At 38.8% G+C, this 20,795-nt stretch overlaps 1 protein-coding gene across 1 annotated transcript; it reads left to right on the top strand.

The window, feature by feature from the left end:
- Window positions 1-502: 502 nt before the first annotated feature.
- LOC121966258 (guanine nucleotide-binding protein subunit beta-4) lies at window positions 503-20,435 on the top strand. The gene is made up of 10 exons (XM_042516370.1): window positions 503-690; window positions 7,604-7,802; window positions 8,309-8,347; window positions 9,102-9,208; window positions 11,515-11,578; window positions 13,592-13,754; window positions 14,947-15,013; window positions 16,016-16,217; window positions 18,542-18,758; window positions 19,848-20,435. Exons 2-10 carry the CDS (start codon window positions 7,746-7,748, stop codon window positions 19,952-19,954), a joined length of 1,023 nt encoding a protein of 340 aa, XP_042372304.1. The 5' UTR covers window positions 503-690; window positions 7,604-7,745; the 3' UTR covers window positions 19,955-20,435.
- Window positions 20,436-20,795: the final 360 nt, after the last annotated feature.

The raw sequence follows: 20,795 nt of genomic DNA, 5'->3' as shown, positions 1-20,795 counted from the left end.
AAATAGGGAGGCCATTATTCAATCATAAGATTCTCTAAGTAGTCAATAAAAGGTTGCCATAGCAAATGTGTATCTCAAAGAGTGGATTTTTTTTTTTTAACCAAAACGTGTATTTGCAAACTTGAGGTGAAGTCCATTTGAATCACTACTATCACTACTACTACTACTACTACTACTACTACAACAGGCTTTATAGGTCTAATATTTGTTTCCTGTATCCCATTCGGTTCCTTTTTGTTGAGGGGGCTGCCGGACGATACCATTTCGCTCGCAGGTTACACAACCCATTTCAAATATTTTCCCAAGCTATAATAAAATGTTATAAACAATTGTTTCGGAATATTGTGTTATATATGATGAGATATATCAAAAGTATTCTTTTAAAACCTGTTACATTGATTAAAAAATGACAAATGATGGATCTATTCACCACCGCGCACCCCTCAGCGTAGGCTGTTGCCATGTTCCCACTTTCATGGGTGTGGTGATTAGTTTGCTTGGTGAAAATTTTTAGTCTAATCCGACCCGAGTCGCGCTCACCCCTGGCCGTTTAAACCGATTAAACTGTCTTAAAATTAACACATCTGCCTTAACGATTTCGCCCACAGCTGGGACCATGGTTGTCGTGTGAAAACGGATCGGCGTGACTCGGACTGGAAGCACGGACAGAGCCAAAAAAGCCCGTTTCAGGTAAGGGACGTGTAGTCTTGTCTTGATATTTTGGAGGCTTTTGGGCTATTTCCTGCTTTGCTCACGGCGAGTTTAATTTGTGTTAGATGAAGGGGAGACGCAAAAATGGCTATGGGTTGTAATACTGACGGTGTTTGAGCAGCAGTGTATCTATTGACATAACTGTTCCCAGACTACTGTTGCCTCAATGCTGTTTTTTTTCCTTCTCTAAGCAAAGCTGAGAATTCACTGCTATCCAAACGCGGCCTTTTTAACTGGCTGTCAAACGACTGTCGCGCGGAACTATAGTGGTAAACCTTTCACCAGTGGCACCTATTTATCTATTGCCATTTCATACATCAGCTTTATCATTTGTGGTTGCACGACACCCTGCGTAGCTTTTTTTCCTTTTTCCATTAAATATACATGCCAGTCCGCCTTCATCCGAGCGGCAACTGGTAGCGTGACGGGGCGCGAGGCTCATGCAATTTGTTGCTTATGTCAGAAATGTATCTCAATTCAAATCATTTGCAAAAGACGGCGAATAAACGTTGATTTTATCTGCAACCTGTGTTTCCATATGACGAAGCTAATGATTTCCTGTCTTTGCCGTTGACATCTGTATATAATAAATCAGATCCGACAGGCTGTGATATATAATATACAGTATGAAGCTACAGTTTGTAAAAGTATACATGCATGTTACTAATCTGCATCTTATGTCATTTCAGTTTATTTCATTTACTGGTTTATGTAAAACAGGGAGGGTACAATTGCATCAGATATAGCACAAAGGTAATTTTCATTAGTTGTCCCTATGACACATAAAAAAGGCAATTTAACATGACATTAACAAATACAAATAACTGTAAAAATTAAAACGCCACACAACCTTTTTAAATACATGCACTTGTAGGACAGACACAGAGGCATTATTGGACAATAATGACAACAGGTCTGTCTGTTCTTTAACCATTTTTAAACATTGATTTTAAACTGAGAAAACCTAATACACTTTATAATATTTGTAGGGAGAGAATTCAATTGTGCCATCACTTAGGGATGGTTATTCCATATACCTGCAGGTTTTGGTAGTTTTGATATGGTGCTCTAACATAATGGCCTATTCTAATAAAAATCAAAAGTGCATAATGTGATGATTGATTGAATATGTTAAATGAAAATGTAAATGGTATGATGGGCAATCATTCAATACACTTATAATTTAAAATAGTCAAATTAAGTTATGTCATCTAATGCAGTGGTTCCCAAGTGGTCCAGCCAGGGGATCCAGGTTTCTCCTGGTCACTGGTTCAAGGTCCACTCATTAGATAAATTAACACATACTCAATTTGATTTCACAAAATGTAAACAAATTGTTGGCTCAGAACACAAAGGAATAAAACATATTGCAAGAATAACTAGAAATGGCACTTCAGAATAAAAGCTGCGTGCTGGAAATTCACTGTACTTCAAAAAAAAGTGTGTGCTTTTTTTTTTTTTTTACAAAGTTGACATGTTCCACAACCCACCAGTTTGGACCACCGATCTAATGTGTTACAGTCAGTAAAACCTGTTTTTTAGTCTTATATCATTGTAAATTTAATATATGGGCAAGACAAGCAGTTTGAAGACATAACACTAGGTTGTGTGGAAAAAAATACCCCAGAAAAATGGAAATAAAATGGAAAAAATTGATCAGACAAATTGATAAACAATAGTTGATTGGATCCCTATAGCCAGGAAAAGACAACAGAGAAAACATTTTTACAGTTATCTGGAAAGTGAAAGACAATATACTGTACTCCAAAGGGATGAGCAATCAAAATATTCACTATGTCAATATAAAAATGTGTGGACTTTAATGTGAATCCTATCGCAATTATATTATTGTATCATGTCTTCTGTAATATTCAGCTCTCAAAATCAATGATTCTGAACTAATAGGAATCGAAAACTAACAAAATAAATAACTGAATTTTTTGTTTTACATGTATTTAGAGCCAAAAAGTGGAGCAAAGCTCATTGCATTAGGCATTAATTGAATATTTTATGTGGCTTTGTATATGTTTTATCACATATTAGTAAAATGATTTAAGCCATACCACCTAGCTCCACTATACTGCTACTTCAAGCTCTACATTTTCCTTTTTGTTCAGCCAAACCCAAAATGCCACACCTCAGAGAAAGCAACCTGGCATTAAAGCAAAATAACAACCAGCATATTTTATGACGGGACCCCCATTATTTATAAGCAAGAATTCTCTAAATTTCAGGTAAAAGTGTCATGGCTCACTTCAGATTATGGATGTCGATTAGGCCCCATTTCAGCAAAAACTGTTTCTACTTAATTGGACTACTGTAATTTTGATTAGGAATGATGTTTGACTGCATTAGTAATCCTGTAACTGTGTGGTGTAGGTGTGGTAAAACCTGTGATCAAAGTAGGTTAAACAGTCATCACACATTCATTCACTTTATCCCTGCCACTTCTGTCAATAATGAGCAAAATCAAGTGTTGTTATTACGATGCATTTAAGATATAATATGAACGTGTGTCAGCTGATGAGAAGAAAAACATGTGGCCTCACCTTTACTGGAATCTCACCAGGTATTTCCTCCATTCTGTGGATGTTTGGAATAGTCAGTGGGTTACCTGAACAAGTTTACACCTGGTGGAGCTGTCCTGCTGCGTCCGGTTCTCACTTTCACACGCCGAGCAGTAATGAGTTTCCTGCCGAACCAGTACAGACACTCATGGCTCCTGAAATTGGCTCTCAAGATAGAAACAGTGAGGGTGCGATCAGTCATAGGTGAATGGTTACTTTTCTTTTGAAGGATGCTTGACAAAATTTAAACTGCATAAGCATATCCAGTGTCCTCCATCTTTCTATACATATTTAAATTATATCAATCAAAAATGCATAAAAGTCATGAGGTTCAAAAAAAGAAAAAGAAGGAAAGAGCTTAGTGTTGGTTGAACTTAAGCCTTTAGATGACACATTTATACAATTTAAAAAGATCATATATTTAAGAAAAGAGGATCTAAACACTAAAATATTCAAGTCATTCAAATACTCTTAAGGAAGCAAAATGTCTGAATATGTACAGAAAGTGCATAAATCTCGTAAAAAATCAAAATTCAGAGGCTTACAATACGAATACCTGTGCCCAATTTATAGATCCTACTGTAAAACACTGGTATTAAGTGCTCACAAAGGACTACCGTGCAATAATATGATTAAACCCAGCTTTTCATAATGTTAATTCCTTAACTTCCTGGCCATTTCATGTTGTTGGGCCCCTGTGGCTGTGGGTGCAGCTGCGCTGCCTGCACCTCCTGCTGCTCTCTTCACTAGTATTTGTTCACGATTGAGGCAGATGTGACCGACTCTCTACTGTATGTGACCCAGGGGGAGCAGAACGTCTCATTTACAATTTAAGCTCAGTACAAAACATGCTGATGAGTGTTATGATATATTGTGAATTGAAACACTTCTGTACTTAAAGCATTTACTGTCCTGTAGTTGTATTTGTCCTGCTGAACATAAACTGAGTCAGCAGGGACACACACTGAAGCTACAGTGTCCCCTGTAACAAATATATTGTGAGCAAACTTCATTATGGGAACCAGAGACTATAGTTACTTGTGACTGACAATGATCTTACTATGGAGAAGTTAAGGAGATCTCTCCGTGTGTCTCTCTTCTCCCTGAGTGGTATAAAAATGAAAGTGAAAGGTTGCGTGCCGATGTAATAAAATCATTTTTACTGTTAGCTTGGATTACAACTGAATTATGATCTGTGCAACAGCAGCTATTAACATATCGACAGCTGAACTACACGTTGTCAAAATATTTCTTAAAAACAATTAGCAACATCTAAAAAACATGCTATTCTTACATATAAAGGGCTGCAGCTAATTATTATTGTCAATATCAATTTATCTTCCAATTATTTCTTGAATTTTTTTCATTAATTGCTTGATAAAGATAATCAGTGTACTATTAGAAAAGATCAGGAAAACCGGCAACGATTCATATTTGAAAAGCTGAAAGATATGAAATTGTAGCTGTTTTGAGCAATTCTTCTAACAACTTCAAACACATCATAGTACATCAAATAAGAGAGTGGTGGCACTTGACTCTGCCTCAGTTCAATGGGCGATACAGGCATTAGTGAATTTGAGCAGTAGTAATAAAGAGATTTGGATTTTTATTTATTAAATTGATGTGTTTACCATTTTTCATCATGGTGAAGTTTTATATTTGTGCAGGTTGCACAAAATCCATTCGGTCAGGACATTGAGTCTGCGGTTTCCCTCACAGTGAAAAGTGCCTAAGTGCAGTCTGTGCACTACTTTTGGGCTACTGGTATTGGTACTTGTAATTTTTTTATTGGCTAGACTCTCCTGCTTGCGGCTGGGAGATCCGGCATGAGGCTGAATATGTTGGTTAAATGGTTGGCTTGTTGGTTGGGTGGTGTCAGAAGGGCTGCAGCAGTTATAGCCCCTCATGGACGTCTCAGAGACCCACCTGCAATGGTGCCAAGCAGAACTATCTACTGTAGCTGGCAGCCTCATACTAAACAATGGGCAGCTACAACACACAGCTCTGCCTTTGTCACCCTGATTCTGTGCCATGCTCTGGGCCTGCGTTGGCCCGACTGGTTGTCTGCATGACTCCAGTTATACAAATCTTGAAAAAAGATACCAGTTCTATGACTATACAGGGTTCCCACAGTGATGGAAAACCTAGATAAGTCATGGAATTTCACAATCACATTTTCCAGGCCTTGAAAAGTGATGGAACTATTAAAAAGTTTTGGAAGAATCATGGAAAGTTGTTGTGTGTAATTAATTAAATTATGTTAATGTAACATAAGTAGGTTTAATATGGATCGATGGGACGGTGTTTTGGTAATTTGTTCATCACAGAAGTTTCGTCTTCTCCCCGCGTTACAACTCTCCCTTAATGTATGCTCACTCGGCATGTCAAATCATTTTTTAAGCACTTTTGACCTAGAGGAGAGCATACAACTTAAAATGGCTTTATGCTGTATTTATTTTATTTTACAGCTGTTTTTTTAAAATTGAAATCTGGCTATTTTTATAGAAAACTTAAAAACATTTTGGATTTTATATGAATTTTTTTGTTATTTTTAAGAAAACTATGGGTTTGGAATTTTTCTTTAAAAATAAAAAAAGACAAAGAGCTGTCAATGAAATAGAAGGATTGTTGAAAAGTAATAGAAAGTATTTGAAACTGTGCTCATGAAAATGTCTGGGAACCCTAAATATAAATGGTTACAGGTAATCTTTATGTAATCCTTTTTAATAGCGACAATTTGTCTGCATGTCAGCTTCTTTTGGCTGTGGCTGATGTGTGGTTAGTTACTACAGCAGTAATAAGTGGCAGGTTTTGAAATGACTATTTTATCCACATGTGAACAAGACAATTCATGATGCACTCCTTCAAATCGCAACCATGGCATGCCTAAACTCAGAGCTGTTAGTATTATCCAAAGTGATTGCAAAAGCACCCCAGCGCTTCACATTTTACGTCACGTCCCATCATACCTGTGTTATTTTCCACCTCATGTCATTCGTGTGCTCTGTTGCCTTTCACCACACAAGCTTCAGGCTAAAAACATTGATTGAAAATATTTAGCCGAGTGCAGAAGGTCATATCGGGTGTTTTGGTAGTCCACAAGGCGCCCTGTGTGACGTGGCAGATTTCATACAGTATAATAGATCCATGGCAGTCATAGAGCAGCACCACATCACAGGCGAGCTGACGCTGAGAGCCCCTCAACAGGGGGGTTGCGTCAGCTGGAGGAGAGAGTGACGTCACTCCCGGGCAGCTGAAAGCATTGCAATGCTTGCTGCCTCTGATGCCTCGTTACTGTCAAAGACCTCCTTGGCTGAGACAAGAGTCCTCGATGAGCAGTCCAAACCATCCTCTCCTGTGTTAGTAGAGCAGAGGCACAATGGCCAAAACCAGAAGAATAGATCATTTAAAAGAGTAGCTTTCCACACATTTGTGGTAAATGCAGTTGTTGCAGTGTGGCATCAAGCCATTGTCTTAGTTACTCATTTGCTTATCAGATTTTCTTTTGTGGTGAATAAGTAACTGTGCCCCAATGGTTCTGCAAAAATGAAGATACAGCACAAACAACCTCCTCTTTACATTGACATGATTTCCTGTGGAGAGGAAGGGCTGGACTCTGTGTAATTGTTGAATTATAGAAAATGGAACTGAAAATTTAATCTCGGAGGGTTAGACTTCTGGACAGCAGACTGTAAAACAGGCTGGAAAAAAATGAGGAGAGGGGGGTTGGGGGGCGCGGTCCAAACATTTCTAAGGAGTGTCTAAGTGCTTTGTGACCCACATTCAGGCTCCCCAAGGTAAAGGAAGTGGCAACTCGCACGTGCGTGCGTGCACACACACACACACACACACACACACACACACACACACACATGAATGCAAGATCAGACAGATAGGATATACCTAACCTAGACACGCATTTATCTTATGCTTATAACACACACATGGATGAATATATGCACATATGTTCTCTTCCTTATTCTGATGTGTTGTCTAATAAGCCATTCAGATCTGCCCACAACACACACACGCTTACATTCGGGGCTCTTTGGGGCGGGTCGAGCAAACAGCGCAATGCAACAACACAAAGGGCTGATTGAGTCGGTAAAGGTCAGAGCCTGGCTCAGATGGCCTTTTGAACCAGACTGGGGGTGTTTGAAGAGCCAGGCCACCCTCCAGGCCCCCACCCAGCCCCACCCTCTGCAGCACCCTCCTTTGGTCTTAACCGATACAGGATACCTATGTTTGTCTGATGGAAGTCTTCTCATTCGTCACTCTCCGTCTGCCTGTTGAACTCATAGTATTTCTGTCTCTCTGTCTTGCAGGTGTCAGCTGGCAAAGCGTGAGTGTGTGTGAGAGTGTGTGTGAGTGTGTGAGTGTGTGTGCGTGTGTGCGTGCAGGCACGTGTTTTCCCAGCCCAGTCGGTATTTGGAGCGGAGTGTGGCCTGAACACTTCACAGGGGGACAATGAGCGAGCTTGAACAGTTGCGGCAGGAAGCCGAGCAACTACGCAATCAAATCCGGGTACAGCAACATTTTGTGTGCATGTGTTTGTTTATGTTGACTTGTGTGTGTGTGTGTGTGTGTGTGTGTGTGTGTGTGTGTGTGTGTGTTGATGTACTCGTGCTTGTACGTCACATGTATGCCACTGTCGGTTCACTGCAAGCTGTGACTCACACAAGAGTTTTAGATGAGGCAGTGACGCACTCGACATATAACTTTTCAATCAGCCACCTCCATGCTCGGGCAGGAATTGTATTGTGGGAACTAACATATAAATGTCAGTTGCTGCTGTGTGATTGTTCTGTGATCACTGAGAAATTTAGTTTCTGTGATTAGCAATTAACTTGTGGCACATGTTTAGACACTTGAGTAGTAATTTTTGCCATTTATTTATCTAAGGTTGTCTTTTTGTTTCTTTATTATTGTGTTTGTCAGAGCAGTAATTGCGTGTTACGTTAAGTGGTGCAGTGACAGAATAAGCTGAAGTGGTAAACATGATTATAAAGGTTTTTTTTGTGTTGTTGCAGGATGCCAGGAAAGCCTGCAGTGACTCCACTCTGTCACAGGTAAGATTTCCTCTTTACATACAGAAAGTGTTCCCACAGTCTTTGAAAATCTGGGAAAGTCACAGAATTCCACAAACTTGTTGTCCAGGCCTGGAAGTCATATAATTTGTAAAATCCTTGGTGTTTTGGAAAAGTCATGGAATTTAGTTGTTTTAAAAAAATATTTCTCCCATGAATAACCTTCCAGGTAATGAAACTTGACGGCAAACACATTTTCTGTAGCTGTTTGCATATCAGAATCAGAAATACTTTATTGAGCCAGAGATAAAATTGTGGTTTGTTTCAGTTGCTCTGATGCCAGGCATAGCGAATTATAGAAAGTAGAAAGATGTACCAGCACAAAGTATGTAAAAATATAAAATATGAATTCAAGTTATAGTAAAAACAATTAGCACCAGAAACAATCCTTGTGGCAACAATCACCATGTTTTGCACGTGGAGGAAGTGTTCAAGACATTTCAAGTTATTTGAAATGGCCCGAACCATGATAAATGCATCTTTTAAATTAGTAGAGTTTGCAGACTTGAGAAGACAATCTCGCCTGTGAAAACCAGCTAGATTTTCCTCAGTCTGTCAGCATTTAAAAACATATGTTGTCACAGAATTCATATAAATCCTCCAATATGAGCTCCACAGGTTGCCTGTTTTTGCTGCCTCAGCTTGAGTCCACTGTCCAGTTGTGTGTGTTTTTGTGGTGATAAGTGTGTGTGAGCCTGTGGTGACACTGCTGACACTTCTTCCTGTGTTTTGGCAGATCACAGCTGGTCTGGACTCAGTGGGCCGGATACAAATGCGGACGCGACGCACTCTCAGGGGCCACCTGGCCAAGATCTATGCAATGCACTGGGGGAGTGACTCCAGGTAGCATATTTATTCTACAGACAGTAAAATTATTATTCTATTTTTAAGAACAATATATGAAGTTAACCTTTCTATACCTCTGAGGTTTTTGTCTTCTTGCTCAGATTTGTGTTTTTATCAGGGTTCTTGAAGGGGGCCATAAATTTTGTAAACAACAGACAATCTGTACTTTATAATTTAATTTAATTTAGCCTAAATGATACAATTCTGCTTATTACAGCATTATAGTAAAACTAGTTCACTAAAAATGAACAACAAAAATTTCATTCCACTTAAAGTGGTGTAGAAGCTTAAGTTGAAAATGAAAAAAAAAAAAGTGTGACAGCGGACATAATGAAAAGATTGGAATGGGCACATGCTCAAAATAACCGATCAAGATCATTTAAAAATTGCATTGATTGGACCTGATACAGTTGATAATAATATTATTAATAATAATAATAATCACCATAGTTAAGCCCGTTTTCTTTTTTGTTTTTATTAGAATTGTACAAACTTTGGAGGTCATGTTTTCCTTAGTTAGTGCTGCTAAGAGACTGTTGAATTTCCAGACTGCCAGTAAGAGCATGGTGACTGTTAACACTACAGCTATAACTGTCAGGATCTTCAGTATGCCAGGGATGGGCAATAAAGTGTCACTGACAGTCTGCAGGTTTTCCTTTGCAGGCATGCATGGACACACCTCCAGCCACTGTGGAGGAATTTTACAATAAAATCACCAGTCTGGCATTGGCTTAATCTCTGTCTTGGAAATTTGACCAATCTGCTCACATTTTGACATTAGTAGCAATTCCTAAGTAATACCACCAACTTAACTGTCATTGTCTAGGCTATCAGTGTAACAAAGCTTTATATATATCGGAAACAAATTGCAACTTTAACTTCTAATATACACTGGTAAAACTGACTAAAATCTTTGAGGTCCTAATGGCATTTATGACTGGTATTTTTTCTTTCTGTGTTTATTAAGTCTGTGTCACTATTTATCTTTCTCTCTGTCCATCTGTCTCCCAATGCAATGCACTGGGGCAGTGACGGCAGTCCCAGGTGTGGGGCTTTATTACTACCAGTACCACAACCACTGTTACTACTACTACTACTATTCTACTAATATGACTAATACCACCATAATTGACTGTCACTACTGCCACCTCCACTACTACTATACATCTGTCTAAGTGCTAGCACTGTTTAACGCCCTCACTATGAGCACAGTAATGATATAACTCAGGCACAAAGACAGGCAGCCACCACAGCTTATTTAATATTTCCTTAAAGATGCAGTTTGTAAGATTTTGACAATTTTCCAAATGTCAGGATGATTCAAAATTAATCAATGAGTCCACAGTTGACTGCAACTGTGGCTGCTTGAATTTAAATTTAAAACTTACAAACTGCTTTTTTAACTGTTTGCTGCAATTATGAGCACCAACAATAATTTCTCAATAGTATGCATGCAGTACACTCTTTTCAATCTGTAGGAAATGAACTGGAAGATGGTGTAGCCAAAAAGTAGCTCCATTAAGACAAATCAGTTTCATCTGTTTTTTTACCAGCAAACCCTCCTGGTGTTATGTGCAGCTGATGATGCATAAGCTGTTCAATTGTGATTATTCTGTCAAGTGTGCATGTGTGTGTGGGTGTGTGTGTGCCTAGCACCCTTTGGGTGACCCTGCAGGAGGCCAGTGTTTATTTTGTATACAGCGACTGACATTTGAGCGTGATGACTCTCCTCTTAATTGTAGCGTAGCACCGTTAAACCACTTCCTGTCCCTGGAGAGATGGAAACACCCAGTCAGGAAGGGAGGGAGGGGTTCCAGCTGTTTATGCATCTGCACCACCTTATAGTTCTCACTCTTTACCAACTGTTTCTACTTCACCATCTTCTCTGCCTTCCTTTTTTCGCTCTCCCTTCTTTTTGCCCCACCCCAGCTTCTTTCTACTGCTTTCCCAACCCCTCAGGCGTCCACCTCCCGCCCGACAGTAGGGACTTTTGCATAACTGGGGTAATGAATATTACATGGAGTGGGACATTAAAAGTGGCTTCCCTGGATGAGGAGACTTCCACCAGGGGGGGAAGGAAGAGGGAAGATGGATGGAAATGGGGACTGGGAGAGAAGAGTAGGGAGCTCACACTGAATGCTTTTTAACAGAGCACCTTCATTAGACAGTATAGCACAGTATTCTGTTAGGTGGCTGCTGTCTGTCATTGCTTTTAATGTTCCAGGTGCATGCACCTTAGATCATGTTGGGTTTTTTAAAAGTGTGAACCGTGTGTCATGCTGCTGTTTTTAACTTGTTTCCAGGTTACTTGTCAGTGCCTCGCAAGATGGGAAGCTAATCATCTGGGACAGCTACACGACAAATAAGGTAAGATTATTGGTAATGGGGGGGGGTTGTTATAGTTGCTGTAAAGTATAAATTAGTACCAGTACAGAGCATGTAAAATATAAAATATAAATACAGTAGTAGAAGAAATAATTCGCACTTGTATGTGAATATTTAAATGTATGTATAATGTGCTGATTATTGAAGTGTATAAAAATATAAACACATTCATAATCAGAAACAATTTGCACTAGTATGTGAATAATTCAAATTATAAATATGTAGAATATGCTGAGTGTGTATAAATATGCCTTTCCAGTTTAAAAAGGAGAAAAACAGCAACAGACAGAGGGGTACTGAGGCAGTGCTGGTTCAAAACAGATTAAATCGTATCAAGAGTGCATTACTATAACTTTTTTGTAATCAACAACAAAAAAACGGGAATTGTCATGATTGTATGAAATAAAAAAAATAAGTAAAACTTTGCCTTATGCTACCATGTCATGTGTAAAACTACTATATAAAATTACAATTATAGAGCAAATAAAATCAAACTAGAGTGTTAAGTTATGGATATAAAATATGTGTGTGATGCTACAATGTACAACAGATACATTAGTAAGATAGAATGTATAATATGTGCAAGAACAGTTACAATTCATGTAGTTTTCTGCCATCGGCATTGTGCAGCTGCCGACAGGCTGCACTGATTCTCCTCTCGACAAGACGACCAGATGTTCTTTTAAGAGTACACACTATAATTTATGCACTGGCTCTCTTAAACACGATGCTGCTGTCAATATGTTGCCACCATTCAGGTGACCGCTCTGTGGATGTCTAGGGATTCTTTACATATTAATGAAATGAATCTGTCCAGTAAAAGGGTGAAAGTAATTGATGTATGTAATTAGTTAAAGCTGGAGTGTGTAACTTTTGTCTCCCTCCTCTGGCAGTGAGAGTGATTTCACAAACATTGTAGGTGCATGCTTATGCTTATGCATGCAGGTGAGCTTGCAGCATCTTTTCCACCATCAGGAGTGCTCTCTAAATGTCTCCCTATGCAGATATGTTGTTGGGGGCCGGGGGTACGATAGGCGAAGACATAAGTCCTCATTTTTTAACACATCAGTTTTCAGTCAATGCACCTAAAATAACATGACAATTAGCCACTTTGTTAGCATGCAGGTTGCAGTAACATTAGCAATAGTACCTGGAAAAGAAAGAGTTTGGCAAAAAGGGCATAGCTGTTACTAACTGTTATAAGTGATTTGCCAAGCTCGCTGTATATTTGTGATATGCCTGTTTCCTTTGGCATATATGGCAATTGAATTTTTGACATCTTGCTGGCGTAGACATATGGTCGCATATAATGTGTTTCAGTAGCGCTGGACTACTGATGACTGACAAAAGATTAGAGTGAATCCGAGTCATAAAACCATCACTAAGCTTAAATGTCCTTGTCTGAGAATAATTGATTAAAATTAATGTTGATGCATAATGAATAATGTTGGATAACTATTAATTAATTTGTGAGCTAAATGGGATTCGGGGAGTAATTGCTTTATTGCCAGTTTTACCCTTCTCTGTACGCCACATTCTTTTTAAAAAAAATTTTTTAACTACAGTTCCCTTTTGCCTTAATTTTTATTCAGCAACTATACCATCTGAACGTATGTGTAAAAACACTGCTAATACTAATGTTTTGATTTCCAAACCACAAAAACAAACCATCCCGGGCTGTTCTGTGGCATGCTCTTGCATTAAAATTTTAAGTTCTGTTGTCTTCTTTTGTATAATGAAGTAATTGTTACCAAGTTAATCATTGACATGCTTTGCAACAAGTGCCGACCAGACAAATGGAAGAATAAATCCTTGTTTCTCTGACGTGCAGAGGAAATGGCAGAGTTTTGTCAGCAGATGACTTAAAAGTATCGCTCAGCATTTTTGATTAAAACACATTAACCTCAAAGGCCTTTAAGCATTTGTTGACCTTAAAGCTCAACATTACATCCTTTTCATAATATTTAATAAAGAAATTCCTCTCTTTGTCCCCAGATGCATGCCATCCCACTGCGTTCTTCCTGGGTGATGACGTGCGCCTACGCCCCCTCTGGGAACTATGTGGCCTGCGGAGGCCTGGACAACATTTGCTCCATATACAGCCTGAAGACCCGTGAGGGCAACGTGCGCGTCACCCGAGAGCTACCCGGACACACAGGTAGGCACAGGGCCAGCCAAGGATTAATACTTATAATGAGCCACTCAATGGACTCAACAGGACAACCAACTCTGAGCATCTTGCTCGTTATTTCTGTATTAATGAACTTTGAAAGTCACTTTTTTTATCATGTCCTGACCCGAGGTCAGCACTCCAGAATGCCTGTTGTATTCAATATTTGAGGCATAAATATTCACTTAGTGTAGTGTAATAGATATTTATATACTGGCTGTTTTCTTCAGTGAGTCAAACATTGGAAAGCTACACAGACTGTTGTTTTTTTTTCACTGGATCCCATGTTTTCACACTTATTTATGGTATCTCTCGTGGTGCAAACATCTGTTTAATTGTTTATTTTACTAACATAGATCAGTGTGTGGGTTTTATCTTTCCCTGTAATGTATTCAGCACAATGTAAGCATGCAATTTTGAGGAGGAAAAAGTAAATTTCACTAAAAATGTATGGCAGAACTTTGCTTACAGTACATTTAATTTGTCTCACTTGACAGCCTTTTTTTGGTAGTTTGTTTTTTAAAGATTATTTTTGGGGGCTTTTTGCCTTTTTCAGGACAGGACACCTTAAGCGTGAAAGGGGGAGAGAGAGGGATGAGTGTTTTCTACCACAGGGTTACAGTGCTGGAGAAACATGCCCATTTCTCTATTTATTTTTATTTAAAATCACAGCATGTAATTTGGGGGTGGGGTCAGCTACTTGGGCACAAACAAAATGCAAGTTACTGCTTGAAAGGCCACAGGTGCAAATGCATGTGCACTTTTAAATTTGTACTGTTTTTATCCATGCACTATTGTTTTATTTGTTTGTTTCTGCTGGTTTTAGATTTTAGTGTCCCAATTTGTTGTTGCTTAACTGGTCCTCAGTACTTAGTTTAATTCCCTTTCATGATCCTCATGTTTTGGAAAGACAGTAAACCTTCTTGAATCTTGAGAGTGAAATCTACTGCAAGAAAATTTCATAAAGAGGGAGAAAGAGTTGATATACCTCTGGCCCCTTTTCATAGTTTTGTCAAAATATGTGGGAAAACCTTGTTAAACAAAATGCTAACATTAGTATAATTATACTTGAAAACATGTCTGGAGAGGCACTTTAAAGTGAGAAGTGCCTTGCTTAAGGGTGCTGACAAAGCAGGGCAGAGCACTCCTCAGCTGATGTGGAACCCCTGTTTGTCTCCAGGTTACCTGTCCTGTTGTCGTTTCTTGGATGACAACCAGATACTGACCAGCTCCGGAGACACCACCTGGTGAGCAATGATTTAAAGGAATTAAAGCTCAGACAGAAATAATGTTTCCATGTTTCCATGCCACATATTAAACTGAAGATGCTCCAGAACTATATATAAATATGTCGAGCATTTCTGTACAATACCCATCCTCTCTCTGTCACTATTTTAGCCTCATGTTGCTGCTGTGGAATGACCTTGGTGTGAATTTTACAAAAACACTCTGCTCAGCTCTGGTCTCTTCATCTATAGCTTTAATACATTAGAGTAGATACATACAGCAGACCCATTTTCACTCATACAGAGTCATAATTCTATGCAGGTTTTTAAAGATACATGCATAAAAAATAATTCAATAATGGCTCTAAATCTGGAATAATTAGCAAAAATTATGTCAGTATAGGAGCTAGTATATCTTACATGCATTTATTTTCTTAGGGGACCCTCATACCTTATGAGGAAAAATAGCAGTGCACATAACTCCAGAATATATTTGACACTGTTAATAAGGTGCACAGCAGAGGTGAAAATCAGAAAAGAGAAATACCACCAGCACTCAGAAGACTCCACTTAAAAGTGATTTGTTTCTTATTAGGCTATACATTTACCGTTGTTTACAAGCATTCATTTATTTATGTTTCTGTAGCCGTTTACTTTCGCTATGTTTTTCTAGTCCTGTCCTGTTTTTTCAAACACCTCAGCCTTGGCTAACAGCTGCTGGTTTTTCTCTCAGTTATCATGGACACTCCTCCTTTTGTGTGACAGGGTATGATTTTGCGGTTCATCCATGCAGAGATAGTTCGTATCAATTAATTATGTATTGCTCAGTCAGATAGTGTTTGAGTCTGACCTGTTTTATACATCATCTGTCATTCCTTTTGGTTTGTCCCGCTGAAGACGGCTTGTTAGCTGAAACGCATTTGTGTCCACATTTGCCCTGAATAAATAAGTAAAGTCTTATGAGTGCCGGTGGTATTTCTCTTTTCTGACCCTCATACCTTACCGCTACCTCCCTTCTTGCAGTGCATTGTGGGACATAGAGACAGGCCAGCAGGCCACCAACTTCACTGGCCACACAGGGGACGTGATGAGTTTGTCTCTGAGCCCCGACTACAAGACCTTTGTGTCAGGAGCCTGTGACGCCACCTCCAAGCTGTGGGACATCCGTGATGGCATGTGCAGGCAATCCTTCACTGGTCATGTGTCTGACATCAACGCCGTCACGGTGAGTACAGGAACTTCACAAACACTGCATCAATGAAGAGTGTAAAGGATTATGATTCTGTATCGCTTGACTCTTGAAAATTGCAAGTTGTAAATTTAATAATGCACCTTTTTAAAGTCTCATGTTTTTATGGTTTGTACTTGATACTAGGGGTGTGCCATATCATATCATTCATGATAATACCGATATAGTTTTAATATGATTTTTTTTTTAAAAACCTGCGACATTGACAATATTCAGACACATTGACATTATGACATCGTACTGTTATGCATACTGTTATGAGAAATGGCAGAGCATGGAAAAAAACCCAACTCAGTCTTTTTGGATTTTTCCAAAGGCGAAGGAAATCACCTATTGATTTAATTTGTGCATTTATGTTTGATTTTTTTGTTGCTGCACTATTTATATTTTATACAGAATCTGAATGTCACTGAGTTACTGTTGTTGTTTGCTTGATATAGAACTGAGAGATCATTTTTGTTTAGTTTTCAGTGAACGTTTAAAAGCCAACTGTTATGTTTCTGTTGTCATATAGAACTATAACAATTTTTTGTTGCAATTATATGTTCTTGAAACTGGAAAAAAAAATTAATACCCTGAAATGCTGTGATATAGATTAAGGGCCATATCGTAGACCCGTAATTAATTAATTTGTTTAATTCTTCTTTTTCACTACACTGTTAAGAGCCTTATTGAGTAACAGAATTATATAGATCTACTTCACTTATCATATATATATATATATATATATATAAGTATAATAGACCTAGACTAGCTCCGCTCTATAGTGATCAGATAAGTCTATGATGTCATTGAATTTTCTGTGATTAGAAGCAAAACTGGTGAGATAGATCTCAGAGTTATTCGGAACACGGCATGTATGCTGAGCTAGGAAATAAGAAATATAGACACGGTCTCACCGACTCTCTTAGTTCTAGTTTTTGAGATGCGAGAGAAGACCTAACGTCGCCGGCATCGGAGCATCAAACCTCAACATTCCACGTCGTTTCACGTCTTTAGTTGTATCTGTTGATCCTCGCTTCTGTAGTGTGTCTGAATGGATAAGTCTACTATAGAGTGAGATTATTTAGTTGTTGCTCAGAATTTCTATGTGTGTTAAGATTGTGTTTATCTGATGTGCTTGCTTAGACAATATGATAAGACTAGTGATGTAGCAGCAATTTTTGAATTTCTTTTATTCGCAGTGTCTGTTGTGAAGAGAGAAGTCTCGGTACTGTTCTTGTATATCAGTAGTTTTATCATGATCAGGCCTCGAAACAGAGATTGTTGTATTGACGCTCTCTCCCCTCCCCAACGTGAGCCATAGCTGTTGAGTGTGTAAGGTGCACACCACCACTGCCGACCTCCCTGTCGCTTGCTGATGAACTCTCATTATATCTTGCCCAGAAACTAGACGTATAAATAACATATCGCGCAACAGTGTGTTATAGAAGATAGAACTCTCAGAAAAATGATCACCCTCAATGTATCCTATCGTCAACGGTGGTGACGTAATATGCGGTGTGATCTAATAAGTATAGAGTGCCACTCGATCTAAATATCTGCAAAAGGCCATACACGTGAAGACTAATAGAACTACAGATGAAAGGCCAACTTAGATCGTAGACGTCCCGATAAGATATACAACTTATCACATCACGATATGACGTGTACCTAAATTCTGTAACTATGATTTGTATAACACAGACAGAACCAATGATACTCTCTCACAATCATGAACTGAGTATAGCGCTTGTACCACAGATCCCTCCGCAGAACCGCGTCCCAACCTCTAGCGCACCACCCATGACTCCACTATTACTACGCGCAGTACCACGAAGACACCACTGACGCGACTGATCTCAGAATATCCCGCTCCACCACGCCCCTCAGTACCCCCAGTCGCATTAACATAAAAGAGATTTTTTTTAGTGGGCTTCAGCCTTTTCCAAGATTTATTACCAATGTCAGGTTGAAACACCCAACCTCCACAACAACATAGTAGTATCTTAGTTGACGGCGAAGCAACATCTTATTTATTTATTTATTTAGGATGCTTGCACACTGCTGTTGCTGTTATTAGCAATATAGAAAATAAATAGAATTTGAAATTGTTTCACTGTCAACTAAGAAAATACTACTGTGTTGTGGAGGTTGGGTGTTTCAACCTGACATTGGTAATAAATCTTGGAAAAGGCTGAAGCCCACTAAAAAAAATCTCTTTTATGTTAATTTTATGTTAATTTTGTTTCCAAAACATAATGTGATGATTTACAACATGTCTTGACTTCTGCCTCAATTTGATTTTTCTTCTCCTGTAGTTTTTCCCCAATGGGAATGCCTTTGGCACAGGCTCAGATGATGCCACCTGTAGGCTGTTTGACCTGCGTGCCGACCAGGAGCTGATGATGTACAGCCACGACAACATCATCTGCGGTATCACCTCTGTGTCTTTCTCCAAGAGTGGCCGACTGCTCCTGGCCGGCTACGATGACTTCAACTGCAATGTCTGGGACACTCTGAAAGGCGAACGTGCAGGTAAATGAGGTCTTAAATTTGGTCATGTATTTATTCATTTTTTTTTTTTTTTTGGTGACAGATAAGCCAGCTTTCTTGTTTTCTTGTTCAGTGACGAGAGAAAAAACGGTGCAAATTCCTAGATTTTAGGCCATTGAACTCGAACAGAAAAATTTGAACCGAAATTGAAACATTTAAATCAGATTTATTAACTGATAATCAAAATAGTTGCCAGTTATTTTTCTGTAAATCAGCTCATCGATAAATTGACCAATGGATTAGTTTCATCCTAGAAGCACTCACTATCACCCAAGATTCAGATCATCCACTCCATCGCCGTTCCTTCTTGACGTCAGTAGAGACATGTGCAACAGGGCCTGTTTCAGTAAGAGCTTTGTTCCCTCCGCCATGAGCTCTTAATAAGTAACCTCCTCTTTTTTGTTATGGAATTTCAGTCAGTGGTGTGTCGTATATAATCCATTTTTGTCTCTTGTGTATTAACTCTGGAAATGTGTTCTGTCTGTCTTGCCTATCTGTACTTAGTATGCACCTGCTGTGGAAAAGTATTTCCTCTTTGAGGACAAATCTGTCTCTCTGTCCGTCTGTCTGTCAGTCAGTCTGCAGATGTAGATGAGTAGCAGGTTGAAATGGAACATAATGGTCTGTGTGTGATAGAGGTCGACAGATAGAGGATTTTTAAAAGCCGATATAACAACAAAAGTTTGGCATAGGAAATAGCATGTCATATTACGCAACTTACTTATTAAATTGCTCATGTATTGAGGTCATTTCTTTTTTAAATAAAAAAATTATGTGTAGGTGTGTCAGCCGGTGTACATCAGAATAACTAATAATGTATTGATAATGATAGCTAAAAATAGATAAATAAAACATAAGTTAAAAAATAAAAATAAAGATAGATAAAGATAAAAAATCTAATATTTTAACCTTTATCATAATTTTGAAGGGCAAAGGGCGAAGAAAAAAAACAAACAACCAAAGCCAGTTGTCTGTTTCCCCTTTAATAATGTCATGTTTGAATATCCTTGACTTTGGCTTTGGGTTGCAGATTATTGTCAACACCCTCTGATTTGTTTTCTTTCCCTCCAGGTGTGCTGGCGGGTCACGACAACAGAGTGAGCTGCTTAGGGGTGACAGAAGACGGCATGGCTGTGGCCACCGGCTCCTGGGACAGTTTCCTCCGGATCTGGAACTAAACAAACCTCTTCCCTCTTGTACTCAATCACTGCCTGCCAACTTCCTCCCCGCAACCCCAACTCACATATCCCAACTCATCTGCTGGGCCGGACCTGAGGGGTGCACACTGTGTCAGCCGAAATCCTCTCAACTCACACCCCCGCCCCCCAGTTCTCCTCTCTGCTGGTGACCTGCCCACCTGTGAGAAAGTACCAACTCTTTGTACCTTTCCAAGTGTAGTTTTTTTTTTCACCCAGCTATTACACAGAGATAAGAACCTTTCAGTAGAGTTCATTAATGAAAAAGAAGACATAAGTAATGAAAAACTGAAGGAAAAAAAATAGAAGATTTTGCCCTTAAACCAATTCTTCTCTCGGGCGCGATAAAAGGCATCTTACCGTGACTAACAACAAACAAGATGAGCGTCGGTGTGTAATATGTAAATGTATATATAAAGACAGTATATATGTATAGCATTATGTGTGTATATATGCATCATATATGCATATATAATGTGTATGTATATATTTTTGTAGTTTATTTCCCACCCTTGTTTTTTTTATGATTTGGGGGGGTTTATGTTTTATTTTAAATGTACATATTCACATTACTACACAACATAATGCCAGAAACACTTATTTTATCCTGTGTGAGTGTTTAGATACAGCAGCATATTACAATTTTACCTAAAATGTTTCCTATCATTTCTAATAATTTTGGTGCTTGCTGATTTAGTTAAGCCCACTCATCCAGCAACAAAAGGATTTAGAAAGTAAACAAAACAGTTTGGAAAATATAATTTGGCCATGCTAAACTCACTTTCCTCGTTTGTATTTATATGTTTGTGTAATGGTAACAGAC

Source organism: Plectropomus leopardus, chromosome 3, assembly GCF_008729295.1.
Source record: "Plectropomus leopardus isolate mb chromosome 3, YSFRI_Pleo_2.0, whole genome shotgun sequence".
Classification (NCBI taxonomy): Eukaryota; Metazoa; Chordata; class Actinopteri; order Perciformes; family Serranidae; genus Plectropomus; species Plectropomus leopardus.
Note: the sequence above shows the minus strand (reverse complement) of the source record. Positions and strands in the feature narration are given on the sequence as shown.

Bases quoted from the DNA above. Each gene is read 5' to 3' on its own strand.
- LOC121966258 (XM_042516370.1), top strand. From the start codon at position 7,746: ATGAGCGAGCTTGAACAGTTGCGGCAGGAAGCCGAGCAACTACGCAAT. The intron at 7,803-8,308 runs GTACAGCAACAT...GTGTTGTTGCAG, and splicing joins AACTACGCAATCAAATCCGG to GATGCCAGGAAAGCCTGCAG. The intron at 9,209-11,514 runs GTAGCATATTTA...ACTTGTTTCCAG, and splicing joins CACTGGGGGAGTGACTCCAG to GTTACTTGTCAGTGCCTCGC.